Source organism: Sprattus sprattus (genome assembly GCF_963457725.1).
Source record: "Sprattus sprattus genome assembly, chromosome: 2".
NCBI lineage: Eukaryota > Metazoa > Chordata > Actinopteri > Clupeiformes > Clupeidae > Sprattus > Sprattus sprattus.
The window spans coordinates 45,209,714-45,231,362 of NC_137921.1; the positions used below are offsets into that span (position 1 = coordinate 45,209,714).

General features: G+C 45.2%; 1 protein-coding gene across 1 annotated transcript in view; it reads left to right on the forward strand.

The window, feature by feature from the left end:
• dennd1b (DENN/MADD domain containing 1B) overlaps positions 1-21,649 on the forward strand; it is a gene marked incomplete at its 5' end in the record, with an annotated part of 98,397 nt that overhangs the window by 18,785 nt on the left and 57,963 nt on the right. The window contains 3 exons of the mRNA XM_080860786.1: positions 531-574; positions 17,881-17,930; positions 18,997-19,116. Coding sequence (XP_080716912.1) covers positions 531-574; positions 17,881-17,930; positions 18,997-19,116 — 214 coding nt within the window. The remainder of the gene's footprint in view (positions 1-530; positions 575-17,880; positions 17,931-18,996; positions 19,117-21,649) is intronic.

Sequence of the window (21,649 nt, forward strand, 5' to 3'; positions counted from 1 at the left end):
GACAAAGTGAAAGTGTACAGTATTCTACAGTTTGTATCTCGCAGCATAGTTCAAAAGCACCATTGCACAAAGGCATACGTTCCACATATAGCCGCCCAGACAACATTCATGACTGTATCAGAATTCTAGAATTTAAGGCACGAATATATACAAAAAAAAAATCCCAATTTTTCATTATCATAAGAGCGCGCCCCTCCTTTGCATAACGACGAGCTGCCGAGCCGATGCCAGCCAAACGTTACGCATCCCTTCAATCACCCTCCATCAATTAAAGCTCTGCATCCGGCTGGTGACGGGAGGAAAATATCACTGTGTATTGTACATGTATGCAAAACCATTTGCATATGCAGAGCTTGGCGCATGTGTGTGTGTGTGTGTGTGTGAGTGTGAGTGAACGTCTCCTGTATGTGACGGCGCTGTCACAGAGGGGGGAAGCCGCCTCCCCCCTCATTAATATGTATGTGGCTGGGGTGCCGGGCGGGGCTGTGCCGGGCTGCCGCTGATTAATGCTGTCTGTCAATTACTTCCAGATCCAGCCGTGCTGTGGAAGTTCCCCCAGGACTTCGGAGACCAGGTTGGAAACACAGAGTGAACTCTCTCTCTCTCTCACCCCCGTCCTCTCTCTATCTCTGTATCTGTTGCTCTCACTTGCTCTCTGTTGCTTTGGCTGGTCCTGTCTCTCTCTTTCTCTCACTGTCTATTTCTCTCCGTCTGTGCCCCACCCTCTGTCTGTTCCCCCACTTCGCCACACCCTCCTCCCTCTCATTGCTTTCCCCACTCCACTACACACTTCACTCTACTTCTCACATAGCATACAAGAAGGAGGCATTCTAACTCCCCTTTTCTCTGGATAAATCTGCTTGAATTATCTCTCTCTCTCTCTGTCACCGTTTCTGTCTGTCTGTCTGTCTGTCTCTCTCTCTCTCAGTCAGCATCTCTGTCTCTCTTTCTCCAGCTGTGTAAGCTGTAGCTGGAAATGAAGAGTGGTTAGCAGCTCTTGTGTATTTGGTGTATCACTAATTATCATCTGGCGAAGACAGGAATGTGCTGCTGCCTCTGCAACTGCAGCAAGGGCTGCAATGCTGTCATCTCTCTCTCTCTCTCTCTCTCTCTCTCTTCATTTCGATTTCTCACTCACACACCACAATTGCTCCAGACCAATCTTTCTTTTGTTACACTTTGTTACACACACACACACACACACACACACACACACACACACACATACACACACAGATATACTGTATGTTGTCAATGTACTTGTAGAGAGAAGACCACATATGATGATGAAGGATGAAATAGTTGCATGGCTCAAGCTTCATCTTTGTTGTAGTCTTAATTCAGTGGCACGTAAACGGCATTCACAGAGCTAAAATGTAGATGAGCTTTAAAAGCTGAACTCTTGGCCTTTTAAACCGCCTGTAATGACCACACTGTGTTGTTGCCAGCTTGTTTTAAATAGATTGGGGGGTTGGGGTGCAGCAGCAGCAGCAGTGTGATGTGGTTAGACAATATTTCTCATTGTCTTTGTCAGTCACCAGACTCAGTACAAGGATGATGAGGGAGTGAGAGACTTGTGAGAGAGAGAGATTGTCCCCTCTAGCTGTAGGATAGGACTGAACTGAGGTATCCCTCCTCCCTTCCTCCATCCAGCTCCCTCCTTTTTTACTCCCCAATGCCTACTCCCCACTCCACACTCCCCATCCCTTTTTTAGAGGACAAGATCGTTTGTGGATAAGCCCGCTATCTTGAGCAATGTGTACAGATGGATTGGCCTTTTCCTCGCAAACATAAAGGCCTGCATTCACGCGTCTCATTACACGGATTAGCTTCTACCTCTTTTTTCTCTCTTTTCTCCTGTCTTTCTCTCTTTGCCTCTCTCTCTCTCTCTCTCTCTCTCTCTCTCTCTCTCTCTCTCTCTCTCTCTCCCTTTTCTCCCCCAAGTTAGCCAGCATATGGCAGCAGCAGACCCAATCTCTACAGGCCTCCTTTTGTTTATCCTGTTATTGTTGCAAAGCGTAATGACAGTTGTAGGCCGTGGATCGGGGTGGAGGGGTTAGTCTGCCCCTAGGGAGAGAAGGAGACTGAGAAGGAGGGAGGGAGTAACAGAGGCAAAGAGAGAGAGAATATGAAAACAGTGAAGGAGAGGTAAAGAAAGCGAAGGAGGGAGGGTGAGGGAGGAAGAGAACTGGCAGAGAGTGAGTGAATGAGAAAAATAGATGGAGAGAGAGAAGGAGACTCCAGACAGGAGTGTGGATTATGGAAATATGAATTGATCCCCCCCCCCCCCCCCCCCTCTCCTCTGGCGCTCTGGAGGAAGAGAGGAAGAGAGGACTATGAGGTGAACAGACTGGAGGCTGGCACAGGGGGCTGCTGGGAAGGGTGCAGGGAGACTCTTGATGTCCTGGTCATCTACAGCTGCCATGTGGAGAGGGACACAGAAAAAAAGCATACATTTGAATTGCAAGGAGGCCTCTTCTCTCTCCCTCTCTCTCTCTCTCTCTCTCTCGCTCTCTGATTCGTTCTCTGATTCCCTCTCTTTTTCTCTCTGTCTCTTTCCCCTGCTATCTCTTCTTTTCTTTTTTTGCAAATGAAGCAGACAGATGGAAATGCATCCGTCTCTCTCTTAGATCTCCTCCCAATTCTGAGCGCAAAGACGACTGAACAAAACAAAAACAAAAACTGGGAAAGAGATTTTTTTTTTTCTTTGAAAAAGGATTTTCTGCCAGTCAAATCATTTTCCTTTTGGGATCTCTCCCCCTATGCCAGACACACACACACACACACACACACACATAATATATTATATATATTTATATATTTTCATTACTGGCTACAGTTGAGGGTTGCAAATGTTGGCCATGCCAAAATGGTCATCTGGAGTAGGCTTGAAAACAGTCCATTCATAGCATTAATAAATCTGAGATGGTGAGGCTGGTCAGTTCATATCCAAATGATGTGCGCCCTCTCCCTCAACTCTAAGATGCTCTGCTGAGGTGTGTGTTACTCCATTAATTGTCTGAAAAGCTCAGTGGGCGGGTGTTTGTGCGTGTACATGTATTTGTGTCTGTGTGTTTGTGTCTATGTGTGTGCGCTGCGTACATCTCTTGGTCCCAAATAGCTGTGAGCAGATGAGAATAACACGCTCACCCACATGGGTGTAAAAATATATATCAGCGTGCCGAGCGTCAGAGCAGAGCAGAGCAGAGCAGCATTCTGCCGTTTTGTCTCCCGCTCACGCTGACACCTGTTCCGTGTCAAACCCCTGCAACCACCCAGCACCTGCGATTAGCATCCCTTTTGTCCTCCTTACCACTCTGCTCTTTTAGGCTCTGTTCTTCCTTCTCTTGTCTTCCTCTCTCTCTCTCTCTCATTCTCTCTCTCTCTTTTTCTTTCTCTTTCTCTCTCTCTGCTGTTCGTTCACTCAGGTTGCAAACATAAATGCACAGGCACCTTGCCAAACTCACACACACTGTTATTTAGTCAGTGCACCATAATGCATGGTATTTAGGCACCACAGACACACACCACATGCACAACATGCATTTACAAGTGCACGCACATGCTTCCATCGACCCTGTGGATGGTGACTTTGTTAGCCCCTGGTTGCTGGCTGTCTCAGTGCTACTGTGCTATGAAAAGGGGAAGGCCGCCTCCTCACATCCCCCTTCTTACAGGAAATATCAGGTTGTTATCACTAGCAGTCATCTAGTGTAGCAGGAAATGTTCAACTTCACCATTTTCTTGCCCGCCACTCAACCAGAATTGTGAATTAGTGAGGGCTTAGAGGGGCAAATAAGCCCCTGAAATAGAACAAAACATGGTGATGGATGCCATTCTATGGAACTTTTGCTTCTGATAACTTAATATGCTGTGAGGAGATGAGCAATAATGGCCCAACAATACCAAAACGCAGTTGGGAAAAGAAGTTCTTCTCTGGAACTGCTGCATAAGCATTTTAGTTCTTCTTTGCCCATCACCGAATGGACACTCGTTTTCTGGTTTCGCGACACACACACACACACACACACACACATACTAACTCACTCATACTAACTCACTCACAAAACCCTGTGTTATATTTTGACTGTGGCGCTGTCTTGATACATTCTGTGTGAGGCAGCAGGAGGTGTGTGTGTGTGTGTGTGTGTGTGTGTGTGTGTGTGTGTGTGTGTGTGTGTGTGCGCTTATGTGTCTAGTGGCTGAGGTGGTGGTGGTGGTGGCGGCGAAGGAGGGGCAGGGGGCCGATATCAGCTGCTGGGAAGGGCCTGATAAATGGCTGCCGGCAGGCCATGCGTCCTCTGAAGGCGCTGCAGCCCCCTGGCTGAGGACAGGAGGTGGAGGAAGATGGAGGGAAGGAGGTTGGGGAGGGTGGGTATGGTGCCACTGAAGCAGAGCCTTCCGAGCTCCCCGGAGACCTCCGCCAAGCAAATATTTGTCTGGGTTGACACCGTGTTCCATCAGGAGGCAGAGGCCCAACACTTCATGATTGGTCGCCCTGACGACCTCTCTCGGCGGTGGAAGCTGGGGGTGGAAACATCACCTTATCCAGACTGTCTGTGTCTGTGTGTGTGTGTGTGTGTGTGTGTGTGTGTGTGTGTGTGTGAGACATGGGGTGAAGTGGAGCTTATGGGAGGGGGTGTCTGTTATGACGACCAACTTCTCAAGGAAAGCTTAAACATCATTGCTTTGCTCCTACGTTGATAACTAGAAGATGACAGTCTAGAGTGGATTGTGTGTGTGTGTGTGTGTGTGTGTGTGTGTATGTGTAAGTCAAAAGGGGTCATTTTGCCTTTCTCCTTCACTGCACACTGACAGCAATCCCACACACGACCCTATAATGTGCTGAGTCTTCCACCCTCCCCCCGGTTTGCTCCGCTTGCCAGGCCTCCAGGGCTTGCCGGGGAGTGTGGGTAATGGGCCAGACTTGCCTTGGTGGGTTGGCCTTTGTGCGGGGGCGAGCTTGGCCCCCTAACCGGGCTGCTTTTGTTGCTCATAGCCTCTGATTATGCTGACCCTATAGGGCCAGGTTCTTGTGTTCGAGAGATGGGCTAAGCACAGTCTGTATACTGTTGTAATGTATTTCTTGTTTTATATTTCTTATTTTTGTTCGTCCCCATTTATCCCCCTTTTTAAAAAAAAAAAATTATATATAATATTATTAATAACACATGATTCTTCTGTGGCTACTGGTGTACAAATTGGCAAGGTTAAGGGATCAGCATCCAAAAGCTCTACTAAAACTGTATCCCTATCGTATGTTGTCTTAACTTTAGATTGAAGGAATAGAAGAGAAATAGTAGGATGTTAGTTTGCTATTCTGTGTTGGGTTTGGTCGTGAAGTGGCTGTAGTGTAAAACTGAGAGTGTGTGTGATGAACTCTCAGGTCCTCTTTAGCAGGTGGACTGCAGAAGCAGGCGGAGGCTGCAGCAGACCGCCTCACAGCTCCACGGTTTATGTTGCTCAAGTGAAGGATCATAACAGTGGTGGTGTCTATGCCATGGGTGCAGATTCCCCAAAATATTTCCTACACAAGTATTGGGATTTACGTTCACACCACTACTGAATTGGTATATATTGCTAAAAATACCAGAGAAACAGGTGAACTTAAGATCCATTCTGAAATAGCAATTAGAGAGAACTTGTTGCATTAACCAAGTTCATGATATTTTCTTTGCTTCAGTTGTCTACAAATACCTTGATGAAGATGTTTCTCTCCATGCTGAGGAAATGAATTAAGATATTAAGATGACACTTACAGCAGTTTTCTGAAGGCCTATCGTGTGTAAATATCTTCTTTAGTCTCCCGTCTTCACACAGGTGCATTAGTCCGAGTTGTTTGAACACAATCTTTCTAATGCGCTTGTTCAATCATCAGGGGCAGTATGTTGTGGCTATGGACCAAAGTGCAGTGAACAAACCCACTTCCCCTCAACACAGAGAGTTCGATATTGGGAACCCCCTCTCCTTCTCCTATGCACCCCCCTCCCCCCACCAGGATGGACTCACTCAGACACAGACACACTCACACACACACACACACACACACACATATACACACTGCATCGAAGCAAGTGTCTCCTGAGAGAGATGACAGCTTAAACGGGTAGAATCCCCCTCAGGCCACTTGGCACTTAATTAAGGATGTTTCTGGCTCTGTGGCAAGGGCTTAGGGGGGGGGCACATACTAAATCTCCATTTGGCCCAGAAGAAGTATCAGTTTTGTCTTCTCAAGAACAAAACAATCTCCCCCCTGCCCCCCTCCTCCGTTACCACACCACACCACAACACCCACGCCTGTCCGCCCCCCCGACACACATTAATTTATTCAGCTCACCATCATTTGTATGAGGCATGTCCCCTTTTTGCGTATGAGGGCTCACGTGAACTTGAGCTCCTCACAGAAGGAAGGGAAAGGCAATGATGACATGGATTGGTTTATTTAGTAAAATTCCTTATCGAAAACATCCTAACCCAGGAGGGGTGTGTGTGTGTGTGTGTGTGTGTGTGTATGTGTGTGTGAGATTGGGATGGGGTGTGTATATGTATGTGTGTGTCTATGTATGTATTTATCTATCTGTACAGTGGGGAAAATAAGTATTTGAACCCCTGCCGATTTCGCAAGTTTGGCCACTTGCAAAGAAATGTGTGATCTAGAATTGTAATGGTAGGTGTATTTTAACAGTGAGAAACAGAATATCAACAAAAAAATTAGTCCTCATTAGGTCTAACAAGGTATACCTGATCTCAACTGGTGACGTGTATAAAAGAAACCTGTCCAAAGAATCATACTTCACACCTTCAACCTCACCACCATGGGCAAGACCAAAGAGTTGTCCAAGTACGTCAGAGATAAGATTGTAGACCTGCACAAGGCTGGAATGGGCTACAAAACCATTGGCAAGCAGCTTGGTGAGAAGCAGACAACTATTGGTGCGATTATTCATAAATGGAAGCAACACCAAACAACTGTCAATGGCTCTAGGTGTGGGGCTCCATGCAAGATATCCCCTAGTGTGGTATCGGGGATCATACGAAAGGTGCCAGGGTTTTTCCTGGGTCAAAATGGCTCTTCGGTGCACCCCCAAAAAAATTGCGCGCTGTGCGCGCACAGTCTGTCTTATCTATCACCGTATTAGCAGACATCAAAGTCTTTTTTTTCCCCTTTTCTTACATTTCATAAATAATGGAGGATATGCTTGAGGTTATCATTTTGCTTCCACTTTAAATCAAAATAGACAATAGGCTAATACATTGACAATAGTCCAAGCCCCATGGTGCTATCATGTATGGTTCAAAGATTATCAAGGTTTACCTCATATATATATGCAAACTACTGAAATCTATATCAATAGAATCTAGGACTAACCATTGGTCAGAAATGGAGCGCCATAAATATTGAAACCGCCAACTGATGAAGTCAGGTTGCATACGCAGGTTGAGTAATTAAGTGATTGGCAGCTGGCCGCTCTGTCCATTCGCGCACCTCACAGTTGCGTATAGATCAGACTTATCAACTCGAATACTATTGATGAAAACAGAACGAGGGCTTGGCTGTAGCCTACTTGAAACATAGGCTACTATTCAGAACATATTCGCTGACATGCATCGCATACGTGATGATATGCTTACAAATCTGCTTAAAACAACTAGTGAAGGTGTTTTAGAATAATATTTATGCCATACAATAAGTGACGTTATGTTAACACCACTTATTAATGTTATAGTAAACACTATTAACACCCAAGCTATTAAAAAGGTGACAAACAGTTATAAACCTTGATGGATAGAAAAATCTTTAATCAATCAATTTTAAATATTTCAGTAGCGGTGGGTGTCTAGATTACGACAAGTAACTTGTTTGGATTTCAACTGAAACATGTTTTCGGTTTTATCCCGTTGTGTAGTAGACCAACACGCAAAATGAGCTGATACACGAGGTATTGTGTATCAAGATCCAATCGTGATTTAGGCCTACCTGTGGTACGTGTCAAGAGATTAGCCAAACATCACCGATATGACCAAGTATGATCTCTATCAAAATCCGTAATCTCTCGTGAACATCTCCTCACTCGGTCGTCAGCTGTCGTCCCTGTGATAAGCGGGTAAACCTCAATTTAAAGAGGGATAGAGGTATCGGTGTCGGTTGAAAACTGTATGACCCTCACAAGTTCTCGTTGCGAAATCGAATTCGCTCAGTTCGTTCCATGACAGTTTGTACACACAGAAATAAATGGCTGTCTAGTACACTTAATAACGTTCTACAACTGTAATGTTTTGCACACATACAATTTAAATACCCCTTTTGGGCTGGAGCGTAGCCTATATTGTTTAAAATCCGTTATCCTGATTGACACCAAAATCTATATTAAGTAACGTGTACCAGCGCGTAGGTGTTTATAGGTCGTGGGTGCTAATAGGATGTCTATGGTGCTAATAGGTCGGACAACATTTTTAACTAACATCTTCTCTAAACTGGCAACTTGGAGAAGCCTCTGTTCAATGATTGGCTGAGGGGGTGGGAGGCGGGATCTGCTGCTGCTGTCTTGAATTCAACATGAGGGCTCAAAACACCGTTAAACTGAATTGGATGACAGTTTTTTTTTTTTAAATCGCAGACTCTTTTTTTTTTATTTAGGCGCTCGGGATTTTTCATAGGCGCACGGGAAAACGGCTTAGGCGCGCGCCGAAATTTTCTCTATGCAGGAAAAACCCTGGGTGCAGAATAACCCCAGAACTACACAGGGGGAGCTTGTGAATGATGTCAAGGCAGCTGGGACCACAGTAACCAAGAAAACCATTGGCAACACACTACGCCGTAATTCGCCGTAGTACAGCATTCGCAGAAGTCCCCCTGCTCAAGGAAGCACATGTACAGGGCCATCTGAAGTTTGCCAATGAACACTTGAATGATTCTAAGGAGGATTGGGAGACAGGATGTGTTCAGATGAGACCAAAATCAAGCTCTTTGGCATCAACTTGACTTGCCTCGTTTGGAGAGGGAAGAATGCTGAATATGACCCCAAGAACACCATCCCCACCGTCAAGCATGGTGGTGGAAACATTATGCTTTGGGCTGTTTCTCTGCCAAGGGTACAGGACAACTCCACCGCATCGAGGGGACTATGGATAGGGCCATGTAACGTGGAATATTGGGCTTGAACCTCATTCCCTCATTCCCTCCAATTGAAAATTCAACCTTAAGGATTTGGAGAGGATCTTCAAAGAGGAGTGGACCAAAATCCCTCCTGAGATATGTGTAAACCTGGTGACCAACTACAAGAAATGTCTGACATCTGTGCTTGCCAACAAGGGTTATTCCACCAAGTACAAAGTCATGTTTTGCTAGGGGTTCAAATACTTATTTACTGCATCAATTGTAAATAAAGTCATAAATGTTATAAAATGCAGTTTTCTGAATTTTTTTGTTGATATTCTGTTTCTCACTGTTAGAATACAACTACCATTACAATTATAGATCACACATTTCTTTGCAAGTGGCCAAACTTGCGTAATCGGCAGGGGTTCAAATACTTATTTTCCCCACTGTATGTATGTATACATGTGTAAAGATGGTCTTTGAATATCTGTTACTTAGTATGAGTATAGCACAACAGTTCAGGGCTTGATGTCAGAGAGGATTTCAGTGGCTAGTTTGAAAATAGCCTCTTCCCCATTTCCATCACTCCCTCCCCCCCCCCCTTCTTGTGATGCACTGTTCCCGTGTCTGCTCCCCTTGGCCCTGTCACTGGCTTGTCAGAGCTTTAGGAGGGCAACAGGATCAATACATCACCTGCTACATTTCCTTAAGCAGTCCCCTGTAACCTGGCCATGTTGAGAACAAAAATAACCTCCGTGCTGGCAGATGGAATATTAGCTCCCCCCCACCTAAAGGGTCAGGGTGAGAAACTGCTACACAGAGAGGGTGAAGGAAAAAGAGGTGAGAGTGAGAGAGATGGAGAGAGAGAGCAAGAGCGAGGGAGAGAAGGAGATGAAAGGAGAGAAAGTAGAGTGAGTGCAGCGGGAAAAGAAGAGAGAGAAAAAAAAGAGAGAAAGCGGTTACTGTAGCAGTTGCAAGAAATTCTCCACCATCCGCCGGGTTTATGTATTTGAAAGTAAAAACAGCTACACATCCCTTTGCCAATTTGAAGGTGCACCTCTGCCTTCTCCCATCCCACACCCCCACACCACCTTTGCACGACCCACCCCACATGGCTTCTCTGTCCACCTCCGAAGCGGGCTTCCTTATTAAAGGCGCATGGCCTGGGTCAAAGTGCCAAGCCAAGCGGCATATTATTAAAACCTAATGAAAGGCATCTCTGAAGCTCTGCGCCCGCCGTGTTCCTGGCTCCGCCATGCCACGCCATGCTCCCCTCCCGTGAGTGTGTGTGTGTGTGTGTGTGTGTGTGTGTTTTATTGTGTGATGAAACAAAGGCAGCCACAGGATTGCCTGCCCTCCCTCCGCATCACAGAGATATTTATAATGTATGGAGCAGAGGAATTATGCATGCCTGATGGTGGAGGTGTGAAATATGTAGACTAGAGCATAGGGGTGATGCGATGTCTTACGAGCTAGATTTTGACAGCGAAGTGGTTGGTAGGTATGAGACCCGTGCAGCTATTTGCTTAATTAAAAACAAGATATGTATTCAAAGCTAGATAAAGAGGTGACTGCCACTTTTATCAACCTGGACATTCCAACTCTTAAGGGGTTCTGTCAGATTGAATATTACTGTGTGAACATACTGTCACTAAATATGAACTGATCATAAGCTGCTTCTGCTAGCTTACAGTTGTGTAAGCGTTGGTTTGTCTGAGTAAGGAAGTGGCTTCATCAATGCTAGCTCTTATCTAACGAATTGTCAAATTATAATACAATACCAAAGCCATGTCATCACTTCACAATAATTGCATAGTATAACTCTATAGTTTTTTTTTTCCATTTTCCAGCCCATTTTCAGCTTAATCAGTTTAATATAATCTAACTATGGCATGATGATGTTGGGTTATGGCTGCTCTTAGTTATTCAGGAGCAGTCTTGAAGGCTCAGTTTCCCTCGCAGACGAGACCGTGAAACAAAATAAAAATGAAGCTTCATGTGACTGCAAATGGTAACTTGCAGGTTTTTATGGGAGGCCAAGTGGAGAGGCTCTTCTTTTTTTTTTTAAACGCTGAGCTTGTCTTTGTCATGGTAGCCAGAGGCCTTTCATAAATGCATGCAGTATGGCCAGGGTTTTGTGCTGTGAGCTGAGAGAGAGCCCTAATTGGGAGGAGTGTGTGTGTGTGTGTGTGTGTGTGTGTGTGTGTGTGTGTGTGTGTGTGTGTGTGTGTGTGTGTGTGTGTGTGTGTGTGTGTGTGTGTGTGTGTGTGTGTGTGAGTGAGAGAGAGTAGAGAAAGTGTGTGAGAGAGAGAGAGTAGAGAAAGTGTGTGTGTGTGTGAGAGAGAGTGTGTGTGTGTGTGTGTGTTTGTGTGTGTGTGTGTGTGTGTGTGAGACGGTGCGAGAGGGAGAGAGGAGCCATGGGGATCTAGCATTGATCTATGTGGAGGCAGCCCGCTAAACCTGTCACAGGGAGCCACTGTGCCACCAGCCTGGTGGCTATGCCAATCATGCTTGCTTGCACACACACACACACACACACACACACACACACACACACACACACACACACACACACACACACACACAGACCCTGGCCGGGATCTTCAGCAGACAGCTCCACAGTGGCGCGTGGACCTGCTGGCTGGGTGAATTTTTAAAGAGCATGGAGGTTTAAAGACTGCCTGCCCCCTGGGGAGGAACGCAGGCTGGTAGATGAGGGAGAGAGAGGTGTGAAGAGAGCCCAAAGGAGGCTCACCCCCCTCTCCCCTCTCTTTCTTTCCTGCTCTCTTTCTCTGTCTTTCTCCCTTTCCCTCTGTCCCTGTCTCCATATTTCTTACTCACCTCTGTCTTTATATTTGGCTGTCTTTTCACCATTTCCCCTCTTCTGCTATTCCTGACTTGATTCCTTCCTGCCCTCTCGTTCTCTTTATTTCCTGTTCACTCATTCCCACCTGCTCTTGCTCCCGTTTCCGTTGGGTTCCTGCACTTCCTTTCCATCTCACACTTGCTCTTTATTTTCTATGTGTTTCTCTCCTTCTCTCTCTCCGTCTCTTTCACGGTTTCTCCCTCCCTCCCTCCCTATCTCTTCTCGTGTTCTCCCATCCTCCTCCTCCTCATTTCCCTGACAGGGAGTTTTGACAGAAGGAAATGATCTCCGCTTACTGCATATCGCCCTGGTTAAAAAAAAAAAAAATCCAGGAAGGAAAAAAAAACAGCTTGGAGTGTATGAGTGTGTTTACGGTCTAGAAGAGGAAGAGCTCTCTTCCTCCTCACACACTATCCACCCCTCCGATATGTGCTACATTATTGCATATCTGAACATTGAACCTCTGTGGCGCTGCTAACAGACTCCTGGCTAATGAAACAATAGATTCATATTTATGCGTTCATGTGTTTCTTCTCGTGGCATTACACTTTTAAGTCAGGTGATCCTCTTTGTGTGTGTGTGAGTGTGTTAGAGAGAGAGAGAGTGTCTGTGTGTGTGTGTGTTAGAGAGAGTGTGTGTGTATGTGAGTGTCAAACCTGCTAAATAGATTCAGGGTGATACCGGACCCCAAACACCTGCTCACATGCACACACCCAGAAACACTCGTCCACACACACCAGAACTCACCCTTATAGTCTTCCTTTCTTTCACTTACAGACACACAACCATACATTTTACCACACACATTCACAGGCAGGGGAGGCATCCTCTCCGGAGGGAGTCTCGATGCAGTGTGGGAAATAAATAAATATAAAAACGAGGTAGAGAGCAACCGAGGGATGGAGATAAAGGAGGAAAGGAGGCAGGGGCCGGAGAGAGAGAGAGGCCTGTGGATGGAATATTTTGTCATTGTGAATAGACACAGAGAGGAGAAGAGGCAGTGAAGAAAATGGAAGGAAGGAGTGAGACAGAAAGTGAAGGCACTGGAGAACAAGAAAGGGAGAGGTAATTGGAGGCTGAGCGAGGGAGAGACAGAGAAAGAAGGAGGGAGAGAGCAGGAGAGAGAGAGTGCTGTGATTGCAGGCCTCCGCTGTGGGATTCCAGCAGGAAGGAGACTGCTGTCTCACTGACTGATACCCCTGTCTCAACAGTAAATAAATAATGCCGCAGAGCACCACAGCTCAGCCCAGCCCAGCCTGACACCTCCAGTGGCTTGTAAATGCATTAGCTGTTTTATATTCTTTTGTCTTGGGAAAATGCTTCGTATCGATGGGGGAGAGGTGCAGAGAGAGGAAGGGGGGGGGGGGGGGGGGGGGGGGTAGAAAATAGAAAATGGAAAATAAAAATACGACCCACCAACAGCCGTAATAGTGATGCAGTCCCTTGCCACCGCTCACCACTCATCCCCACACACACCGCCTCCCCCCACCCCCACCTCCACCTCTCTCACTCTCATCCCACCTCCTCTCCCACCTCCTCCCCTGGCTTCTGCTTTGGTGTATGTCCCCTGATCACTTGCATGAATGAGAGGAAAAAAGAGCGGAAGGAGGTGATGGTGTATATGTGTGTGTGTGTGTGTGTGTGTGTGTGTGTGTGTGTGTGTGTGTGTGTGTGCTTGGTACACACACACACACACACACACACACACACACACACACACACACACACACACACACACACACACACACACACACACACACACTCGCACACTAGGTGCCTAGGTGGGATTCACCACTTAACGCCATGAGGGGAATCATGGGAAACATTTTTGTTGGGTCTCAGTGAAAGGCTTCTGGGAAGCCCATTGGCTTCATTATTTTCTTTTCCCCTCCCATCCTCTGTCTTTCTCTAAGACAAGTTAGGTTTGTTTGTTATGTCCAGTAAACATTTTTGGCTAACATTGGCTGGGTCAGTCTTTACAGGGTTAAATTATACATGTATGTAAATATATATGATTATGTCTCTTTTGCTTTGCTTTTTTTTCTAGTTTCACTTAATTCTGGCTCATTCTCTCGCTTCATGCAACGGACATAAAACGCACTGCTATGAGGCACGTCTAATTAATTTGATGCTGCTAAGCAGCCCTCCCTTTGAGGGGGGCATTTGCTGATTTAGGACTCGGTATTGGAAGAGACACCTTTTTTCTTTACCCTTTCAAAGGTACTTAGCACCTATCTGGCCGTGCCATCCCACAGTGTTCTGTGTGGGCCTGAAGAGATTTTACTGGATTTCGTGTGGTGAATGACTGTTGGTCAAAATTACACAGGAAGTTGCCTAAATGGTTCAACTCTCAAAAGCAGAGCACTTCGTCTTTATCACCTTAAGCACTCTCCAGCCTACTGTCTACAGTCATAGCACTCAAGTGCCGTTAAACATCCAGATCTGAAATATGTGGCTGTCATATCACTACCTAATTTGTACCCAGTGTTGGGTTTGCAAACTACCAATTGCTACATACTGGAAGAATCTCTCTGTCTGGAGAAATCTATTTTTGTGAACTAAAGCTACATAGCAAAAGTAGTTTCAGCTACTTTATAAAGAAATTTCATATTGACAATGTCCATGTGATACGACATTACAACAAAATATAACACAAAAAAGGCACATGCCAGCAGCAAATGCCACTCAGCTGAGTTTATTGCAGCAAGTGCCAACTTATTTACAGGTCATGCAGAAACCCAGACAGTAAAATACCACACTATTCACAGAAAAGTGTGAGGAATGTCAGCTTTGGTTTTGTATACAATGTCCATCATTCAGACAGGTGGGGGCTTGGCTAAATTGGCTTGCAAAGTCAGTGTTAATGCACCTACCTTTATATTCTTTTATTTGTGATTAATGTCATTGCAGTAGAGAGTGTTTTCTTGCCTTGCATAGTTCACAAGTAAAAATGTAGGTTTTGTCGGCTGAGCCAGTCCGTGTCATGAATTAGGTCATATAAGTGCGGCCATTGCGAGTCCTCCTCAGACTGAGATTTAGGAGGTTTAACCAAAATAATTATGATGATGTTGCTGTGTGAGCACTGAACACTGGTCAAAGGGGTGCAATCACAGTTAAATAAAATCATTCCTTTCCTTTTACGGCCCAACATTGTAATTTCAGTAGTTAACTACACAAAAAATGACAAAAAAGTGATTGAATTTATCACCAATCAAATATGAATGTAGTCGAGCTACCAGTAAACTACTGCAAAATGTTCGATACTCCCCAACACTGGTTATCCTCCAAACCATACTGGGATAATTCTACTGAAAGACCCACAGTATTATAGACATGATGTGCCCATTGTGCATTTAGGCCGTTTACTAATTTTGTCTGGAATGCTTAAATGTTTTGAGCCATATTAAGTTAGATCTGCTCACAGACATCATGTGAACTCTCGGTACTGTCTTTCTGTGCGTGTGTGTGAGCCAGTACTAGATGATGTGATCGAGATCCTCTCTCACTTCTGAAACTCTCATGGTTGCATTGTTAGTTCAGGCTCTCACATGGGACCTCTTTTTACGGGGTATCGGTACAAGGCGAAGTGCTTATTGCTGTGTGAACAGCTTAGCAAGTTGCACTTCCTGTTGATTGCTTCCCCAGCTGACTCAAACCTAATGGTAAATGTCATGCAAGCTTTACAGATTCACTTAAAAACAGAGCGGTGTTAAATTGGGGAAATGGATGTCCTGTGGACATTTCGTCACACTTTGTGAAAATGAACATACCGGTAATAGTATACATTTTGCTTAATTTCTCCAAAGATTTAGAAATTGGTTTTGTAAACCTAGACCTTGGTCAAAGAATTGTATGTGGAGTGTTTTGAAAATAGCCGATCTGTAATGAATGTGGATCAATGATAATGCTCTGGGAGGCTATGATGGCGTTATTTTAAATATGAGATTAGTTTTTTTCAGCCAGGGTACCATATCATAGCTTGAACTTAATTCAAATAAATACATTTTTATTAACTTATTTATGTAAATTATGTATTTATATATTTTTTTCTTATCATCATCACCTTCCCCTTCCTCCCTCCCCCTCTCCCCCTTTATCTTCAGTCCGGCATCTCAGTAGAGGAAGCCTGTAACAGTGACCACGAATGATACCTCGTTGATTATCTGTGAGCGGGATCTTGGGTGTGTGTGCGTTTGTGTAGGGGTGTGTGCATGTGTGGATGTGTGAGTGCTGCTGTAGGCGTGGCTGTGTAAGAGTTGGCAGCAAGAGCTGGTTTTGTGTGTGTGTGTGTGTGTGTGTAAGCAAAGCCCATGCTCCATATGCGCGGCATGACGTTCAGCAGCAGCCGTGGCAGTGGCAGTGTCAGGGGAACATATTGGCTGCGTGCACCGCATCGGTTAATAATAGCAGCGCTCGCATACGGCCGCGTCAGGGCTCAGATGATGACGATGACAGCTTTACAGCAGAGCAGGCATTTCGACATTAACACACACACACACACTCGCATTAAGACATATGTGTAGAAATGAGATGAGCCATTCCAGAAGACTGCCAACACTATCCCGGCCTGCTCGACGCACTCCATGACACACACCCGCTGAACACACAAATACAGCCATGTGTATCCACATTTGCTATTAAGAAGCACAGGAATACATTACTACTTCGTCTTCACACACATACATGCTCATATCCACAGCCTTGCTGAGTGTGCAGTGGTGAAAGATTGTCTCAATATCAGTATTACACAAAAGAATACATTAATAACATGTCAACAGAGGCTACATCATGCACACAGACACTCAACCAATGACTAATACCTTAAAAAACAAAATATGCAATATGCACACACAGCCACCCGCGTATTGTTGTTGTGCCCCCCCATCCTCCCCTCCTCCCCTCCCTGACACGCCCTCTCTGTCTGTTGGTGGCGGCTTTATTCCTTGAGCTGGGATCAGTCACAGTTCCCCGCGGCCGCTCGCCTAGCCTGCCTGCCACCCTGCCCCGCCGCCCAGCTCAGCACAGCACAGCTCAGCTGAGTGGCGGCGGCGGCCAGGAGAGGCCCCCCATATGGCGCTGGGCTTGCTCCACAGTCTCCACAGGCCCTTGCAGGCTCTCTGCGGGGCCCACACCTCCATATGCTGCCACAGGAGCCCCCCTCACCCACCCCCACAACACACACACACACACACACACACACACACACACACACACACACACACACACACACACACACACACACACACACACACACACACACACACACCTCCCTCCCTATCCTACTGTCCCACTGGGGACCCAAAACCCCTCTAGGCTTGGCTTCTCATCCACCCCCCCCCCCCCCCCCCCCCATCCCCCACTACCCCCAAGCCTCCCTTCTCCAGTCGTCCACTTATGGAGTCGGAGCCCCCTGTGCTACTTAGGCCGCTGTCACCGCAATCTGCCATTTTTTCAAAACCCACACGTTACCACCAACATGATGGTCTGGCAATCGATGGACTTAATCAGGCCTAATAATTTAATCTGCTGCTGCCCCACCTACCTCCTCCCATCATCATATCTCTCCTCTCCTCTTCCACTGAACACACACACACACACACACACACACACACACACACACACACACACACACACACACACCCCCCATTCAGTGTTATTTCTATTTAACTGATTTTTTTTTTTTACTCATCCTGTTTCTAGAAAATCAACCATTACTGAATAATTGCATGGGTACTTATACGCAAACACAGTCACAAACACTCTGAAGTTAATAAATGGCTTTTTTATTGTAAATGCTGTTATGCATATGTGGTGTATGCTGTATGTATGTGTGTGTTGCCAAGTTAATCCGTGTCCTGACTGGATCAGTAATGTTTCGCGTTTGTTTTCTCTTCTCTGTTTATGGGTGTCATAGGAGGTCCTTCAGACTGTGCCTAAGTTCTGCTTCCCTTTTGATGTGGAGAGGTAAGTCCCTCTTGTCCCCCTCCATCTTCTGCTCGGCTCATATTACATGAGCAGTTCCAGGATCTGCAACATTAGGTCACTTCCTCAGAGTTTAAATGGTGAGCGTGCATGGCAAAATTATCCCATAGCAGTCAGAAAGACTGTTTAGTAGCTACCCTGCAGTTTCTGCATTTTGTATTGCTGAGTCTCTCAGTCTCTCTTCCCTCCCTGTTCTCGCACAAACATCCAGCTTGCATGCATCTGTGTGTGTGCGTGTGTGCGTGCGTGTGTGTGTGTGAGAAATGAATATGCTAAACAGGGAAGCGATGCAACAAGCTCAATGGCCATAAAAACTGGAAGCTGTTATAAATCTCACTTAGCACAACACCAACCCCAAGCCAAGAGAAGCGCCACCAAGAGAAACTGGTTCTCTTTCCATGCTCATACTGACTGGGGGGAAAAAAGCTAGACAAAAAAAGGAGAGCCAGCTGAAAAGGGCCATGTGTCTAACCTTTGGGAAGAAGCCAGTGCTGGAGCGGGAGGGGGAGAGCAAGACTGAATGGGTAGTTTGCTGCGGACGGGAAAGGCCCTTGGCTCTTTGGATGTGACAGAAAGCCTCAGTCCTGTGGCAGTTCCCCTGTAGCGCAGCAAGCTGATGCTTACTTCCTTATTTATTTATTTTATTTATTTATTTTTTTGTATCTCCTACCACCTCCGGAATTTTCAGGGAATGATGATGATGATAATAATAATAAAACGTGTACACTTTTATTTCCATGTTTTGTTGGGGGGGATGGGTGAAGCCATGGCTGGCAGAAAGCTTTTCTGCTGCCATCTAGTGATGGAACAGAGTTGTGGTCCCCAGTTTGGTAGTCAAGGGTCTGTGGCTCTGTGGCCCAAATCAGATCTTAATCAGATTTAGATTTAACACTCTGCGATGCGCCTATAAATGTAGTGCTTAGGTTGTGGACAATTTGGTGACATCTTTGTTGAGCTGTGACTTGGTGTGAATCCTGCAACTCACTTTAAAGCCCAGCTACCTAAATATATTATTTTCTGTCTTTGTGTGTGCCTGTTATCCTTGCAGAGTGTCCCAGAATCAGGTCGGCCAGAACTTTACATTTGTGCTCACGGACATCGAGAGCAAGCAGAGGTTCGGCTTCTGTCGGCTGACGTCCGGATGTCGCGTCTGCATCTGTTTGCTTAGGTATGTTTGACTTTAAATCTTGATTTTGGGCTCCTGACACAGCAGCGTTCACTCTCCAAGTTGCTTTAACGCACTCCTTCACTAAACGTCCCCGTATCTACACTACTTATTTTCTGCACCACCAAGCTCATATCACTATCAAATGCACATTTAAACAGCACTTTAGTTGTTACACTCAAGATTATCTATTTAGAATGGACATGGCAGACCGAAGACGTGGCAGTGCCTAAAGACACTGGCAAAATCTTCAAGGGCTTGGCTCTCGAGGCTGGAAGGCATAGAAAATGTAATTATCTGGAAAAGTGATGTCACACTGTCAATGGGATAGCTTCAGATGTTATTACTCAACTACATCCTGTAATGTTGGCGAATCTGCAACGTGTTTCATTTCCAAAAGAGGAGACCACAGGTTCAGGCACAATACCTTACAAAATATTAAGTTGAACATAGCGCTTCATAGACAACCTGGTAATAGAATGAACGGTATATGGTTGTGAACAGTAAGGAATCACTGTAGATAAGAAACCTGCACTTGCTGCACAATCAGTTTCTCCGGAATAGCTGAACAGTTAGTTGAGCGTTATCCCATTCAATTAGCTGTGTTTATTTTAAGCTCATTTTTATATGTCATGTATTGATTAAATAGTTAACCCAGTCATCAGGCACAGTGTTGGGGCAGTAGCCTATTTGGTCGTGATAAGTTGTTTCCTATAAACAGTGAAAAGCATTTTACATACAGAGCAGTAGACATCCAGTCTATATGATTATTGAAATTAAAGAGACCGTATGGAACAATTTGCCACTTTTTCAAGCATGTTTGTATTGGCAACTAGTATTGGTATAATTCATTTTCATTGTACAAGTACATAGTGATGTTAAGGACAGATATTACACCCGTCAATCCAACCAGCTGCAATGTTCTATGCAGTTTTGTTGTCCCGGTTGGACCACCTCGTGAAGATATAAAAAAAAACTTTCACAGTACAGTGTGTATGAAAGAACATAATTAAGCACGCAAGAAAACCTCTTTTCTGGGTCAACTGTGCTGTTGTGAGTGTTTGTAAGGATTTTGCATGCCTTTAGAAGTTGGAGTAGGCGCATCAACATGAGTCCAAACAGGAACTTTGTCTTAAAATAAAGCAATCCAAATTTCCTCAGCAAAACACATCAGCCATGTAGGCACATACCAACCTTTGGTCAGTAGATCCCATGATCCCACTGAATGAGTCAGGAATGCATATTCTCGGCTGAAATTTTTACTGCCACCTAAACAAGGGAAAAACAAAACGTAGTAGTTTTGGACATTTACTGTGCATCATGTTATCACTGCCAATATCGAGCCTATACTAATAATATGTTAAGATTAGGCTAGTCACAGCAAAACAAGAATTCATGTTTTATAAATTTCACAGGTATGTACAATACTTAGTCAGCTTAATAACTTGTTGGTTCTGACTGGCATCTTGCTTTGTGAACAGCTTAATTGTCAACTCAAATTCTTAAGTCTGTGTGATGACATTAGCTCGGTTGTAGGATAGATCTGTTTCAGTGAGCCCGTTCTCTGTACTTTGTCCCCACCAGCATGACAATGAAAAAAAATCAGCTTAAGGAAAGCTATGAAGTTTCAAATGGCATGATACAATATATCACTGCACCATTATAAAAACAGCTCAAAATCATTTTTGCATCCCTTTTGTTTTATCTGTAATAGTAATAATATTTTTATGTCATAAATCTTTTTACTTCATATTTCCCATATCTATGGATGTTAAATGTATGTAATTTATAATATTGGATAACATTGAACATGATTAGAAGAACAAAAAACACTGAATTTAAAGGAAGCCTCTGAAAGCTGAGCAGGGCTCTAGCAATGAAGCAGAAGCCATCACGAAATGGCTACTTGATATTGACGGACATTCGTGGGTTTATCATGGACTTGATGAGCTGTTGTCAAGCTCCCCCGCTCTACCCTACCCTACCCCACCCCACCCTACCCCATTGCTCCCTCCCTTTTTTTCCTCTCTATCTCTCGCCCTCCCTCCCCTCTCTCATCCCTCCCTCCCTCCAGCCCCACGCTGCTTGGCCTTTGTTAGTTCCCTTCTCGTTATTGGGCTACTGGCACAGAAGCATGCCAGCGAAAGCGCTAGCTAGCGAGTGACGTGCAGTTCTGCTGCAGCGCGGCCGCGCACTGCTCCGCTCCCCATCATTATGCATGAGGGCCTGCTGCCAATTAGCCAAAGTCTCCCCTGTCCCCTCTCAGTGAGCCTGACATGCTAATGCGTTTGACACATGATGTATAAAATTCATTATGCATTCTGAGTAGTTTGCATGGCTTGCTTTGCCCGCAATCAGAAAAATTAAAAAAAAAAGTAGGGAAAGTTGTTTTCTGTCTTTTTTTAAATGGCCATCTAGGTTTTTGTTTGTTTGCATCTGGCTGCTTATGTGAGTGTAAATGTGTTCAAATGGAGGAAATTGATTATGTTTGTTGTTCATAATACTGTGCATGTGTGGAGGTGTCAGGTGATCATTT